The 3,399-nt window shown below is 37.6% G+C and overlaps 1 protein-coding gene across 1 annotated transcript; it reads right to left on the bottom strand.

The window, feature by feature from the left end:
• Nucleotides 1-379: 379 nt before the first annotated feature.
• XTH28 (xyloglucan endotransglucosylase/hydrolase 28) lies at nucleotides 380-2,958 on the bottom strand. The gene is made up of 4 exons (XM_022290762.2): nucleotides 2,576-2,958; nucleotides 2,369-2,469; nucleotides 1,904-2,112; nucleotides 380-1,216 (listed from the first exon to the last, which is right to left on the bottom strand). Exons 1-4 carry the CDS (start codon nucleotides 2,763-2,765, stop codon nucleotides 712-714), a joined length of 1,005 nt encoding a protein of 334 aa, XP_022146454.1. The 5' UTR covers nucleotides 2,766-2,958; the 3' UTR covers nucleotides 380-711.
• Nucleotides 2,959-3,399: the final 441 nt, after the last annotated feature.

The following is a 3,399-nucleotide window of genomic DNA, read 5'->3' as shown; positions in this document are numbered from 1 at the left end:
TATTAAGTTCAACAAAACCAGAAAACTAATACAAATATTTTCCCACAATCCCCTTTTTGAGTATATATTTCTTCCAAATTCAACATTCATTCTGAAACTTGAGCCTTAAAACATACTGCAGAATCCATCTGCTCCCACTTTGGATTCCAATGGAAACTGAATTTTAAAAAACACAAAAACCAGAAGAAGCTTTCTGCAACATGACAACTCCCTCACCATCTTCGACCCTACAAACAAAACTCTCTATAATATTTTCATTTGGACATTTTCTCCTTAAAGTTCTCACAACTTGGCTCTCTCCTCTGCCACCATGGAATTCCCCTCCACACAAACAACCTTCAACTTAGCAACAATGGCAACCAACAAAGCAAACAAATACTAAATGCTGAATCTTTTTTGCTTTTTTTGTTTATTCAAATCTTTGAGGGTGTAATAAAATAGTACACAAATCTGGAAGCAAATTCAATGGTGTGAAACCAAACAACAATGCCAATCAATATAGCAGTGAATATGTAGTAATAATCAGAAAACCAAGAATCTAATAAAAACGTGTGATGTGATGTGAACAAAAAAGAACTATACAGATGCTCTTCAATGTGGATATCTCTCCTATGCTATGGCACCTTCTTCTTCTTCTTCCCCTTCCAATCACCCTCAAGAAATCTATCGACTGACCTCGGCTGTCGTCTATACACAAGAAAAGAAAATGGCTCAAGCAGAAGCGGATTCTGCCTGGCTTGGGTGGCTGTGGTGGTGGCTTTTCCCGTGATGGCGCCTTCCTTTACCGAACGTGACAGGGTCGAAGACTCGGAGTCGTTCAGCCTCTTCGGGGTTGATCACACACTCTGGAGGAGGGGCCTTGTAGCGGATGCGGTCGTAGCAATAGGAGTATGTCAAGTGCTTCTTTCTGAGGCTCTCCATTTTGGCTCTTTGAGATGGTGTGATACCAGAAGGGATTGGTTCAGATTTTTGGGAGTGATCGCAGCTGGTCGAGGACTGCTCGGTCGGGTCGACAGCACAGCCGTGGAGGATGAAGTCAGAGAATTCGGCGATATAAGGCGCGTATTTGTAGTTGACTTTGTATTTGCCTCCATTGGTAGCCCAAGTAGATCCATCCCATATTGTGGCATACAAAGTCATTGGTTTAGAAGGGAAGTCACCACCCATATTTGCTGTTCTCTTCACCTCTCTAATGGGAACATTGTCCACATAAAATCTACATTCAAAAGTAAAATCACAACCAATCTGTAAATACTTTTTAGGAACTTGTCTAAAACATGATGAATATGTTTGTAGACATGAACTGCAGCCATGAAATATAACTTCTGATCTTTCCTATTCTAGAAGGAGGCAGAAAATCCAACCCTTCCTAATCACAGTGATTTTCAGAAATATTTACAACTTGTCAAGACAAAAACAAAAAAGAAAAGAAAAGAATTTTTTGAATGAAATGAAAAAAAATTTGTATTGGCTTCCCAAGAAAATTGTTTAGCAGCAGTCAACAGCACACCCTCCTGGGTCCAATCCAATCACATGTTTCTCTTGTAATCTTCAAAATTCAACTGGCATTTTTTTTCCTCTCTTTTTTTTTCTTTTTTTTTTTGGTTCTTTTCATCTTCTTTCACAGGAAACCCAAACAGCCCCTTTATCCTGTTGGAATGGGAAAAGTGGTTTCACAAAACAAGGGACTCAGTTTTAAAGGAAAAGTCCAGAATCCACCCCTTTTCCCAAAAAGGGAAGATTTAAGAAGCTCTAAATGCTGTGCCATTACAGAGGCATCACTTCAAATCCCCTAAAGAGAGTAAAATATATATATACACATAACAAACAAGAAACAGCTTCTGATTCTGAATAACAAAGGATTGGAATGAATATATTATGGTTCTGAAGAAGAAGGGCTTACATGATAAGAGATTCAGTCCAGAGGATGCTGTATTGATGGAAATCTTCAGATGGGTCAAACCAGAGTCCATATCTTTCTTCCCTGCCTATGCTTGTGCTTCCATTCCCATAAATATTGGTCTGAATCCTCCAATCTTTGCCTCTGATATTCCCCAAGAACTCAAAATCTATCTCATCATGGTTCTTGGCAAACATGTCCCCATTTGACATCTGCAACCACAAAACTCGATCAAATTTTCCCCCTCTTTTCTTTTCTCATCCAAGCTGATTGAACAATCATGAATCAAACAAGAAGAGAAGGAAGTCGAGTGGCCATCAAACTCAAAAAAAAAAGAAAAAAAAAACCACAACCATAACCATAACAAGAACGTGAAAAATACTTGGACCACTGATAATATTAAGCTCTAAAACAGCCCAAAGAAGCCTGAAGAAATACACAGTTTCATTTTTGTTGGAAGAAACTCACATAAAAGGCAACCACAACTCCAGCAGTGTAATCAGAAGGCAGCTTAATGGAAGCACTGAAAAACCCATGAAGGTAAAGGTCCTGAGACACAAACCCAGAGCCTGAAAGTAAAACAGAGAAGAACAAAAATCAGAAGAATTAGAAACAGAAACAGAATATTCAAATCCATCGAAACCCCATTAAATAAGAAGAGCTTTGTTCCCCCACCAGTCCTCTCATCGAGATGAAGATGAACAGATTTCCCATCCTTGAGAAGCACAAGATTGTCATCGCCAAAAAGGGGGCTATAGCCTTCTTCAAAGTCAAGTATTGGGAAATTCCTTCGAGACCCAGAAGCAAAAATGGCGAACAGACAGAGAAAACAAGCAAATAGAAGGTGAATGCGAGAGAATCCCATGGTCCTAATCGTTTCCCCTTTCTTCTCTCTTTTGGGGTATTTCAAATTCAGGGGATGAGAGAGAAGGCTGTGGAATATATCTCTGATTCTCTACAGCTATGAGCGAAAGAGAGAGAGGGAGAGCCAAAAGTGGTTAATGTGAAGAGAGACAAGGGAAAAGAAAGGCCACAGCAGAGCAGAGAGCAGAAGCTGTTGAGCCGTTCTTATGTAGACAAATTTCAGAGGGAATTTTCTTAATTTTAATTCCTTCTCTTTAATTTAATTCCATAATTTCCATCTTATATATTGTTATTATTTTCTTTCTCCCCCATTTTTTTTTAATATTTCTGTTCAACAAATTTCAACAGTTATTAGTCTGACTGAATGTTTTTGTCCCATGCAAGATTCTTTTTATTTAATAAATGAATAATTCTGATTATAATTCCTTCCCCCCAAAAGTAATAATTAAATTAGTAGAAAAATTACGATATATATTCTTTTAATCTTTACATTACTCAAGGTATTAATACACGAATTTGGTCATTTGTGTAACACATGCATTTTTCCTTCTAAAGACAGCTGTTGTTTTAAAAAAATAAAGAATAATTTATAATCATATTTATAAATGGTTTAGATTATCTAACTCGTTAGTTGA

Source organism: Momordica charantia (genome assembly GCF_013281855.1).
Source record: "Momordica charantia cultivar OHB3-1 chromosome 4 unlocalized genomic scaffold, Mcharantia_2.0 BLBB01000004.1, whole genome shotgun sequence".
NCBI classification, from domain to species: domain Eukaryota; kingdom Viridiplantae; phylum Streptophyta; class Magnoliopsida; order Cucurbitales; family Cucurbitaceae; genus Momordica; species Momordica charantia.
This window is presented reverse-complemented; position numbering and strand designations above follow the sequence as displayed.

Bases quoted from the DNA above. Each gene is read 5' to 3' on its own strand.
- XTH28 (XM_022290762.2), bottom strand. From the start codon at position 2,765: ATGGGATTCTCTCGCATTCACCTTCTATTTGCTTGTTTTCTCTGTCTG. The intron at 2,113-2,368 runs GTGAGTTTCTTC...TTGTGGTTGCAG, and splicing joins GAGTTGTGGTTGCCTTTTAT to ATGTCAAATGGGGACATGTT. The intron at 1,217-1,903 runs GTAAGCCCTTCT...TTTTGAATGTAG, and splicing joins TGGACTGAATCTCTTATCAT to ATTTTATGTGGACAATGTTC.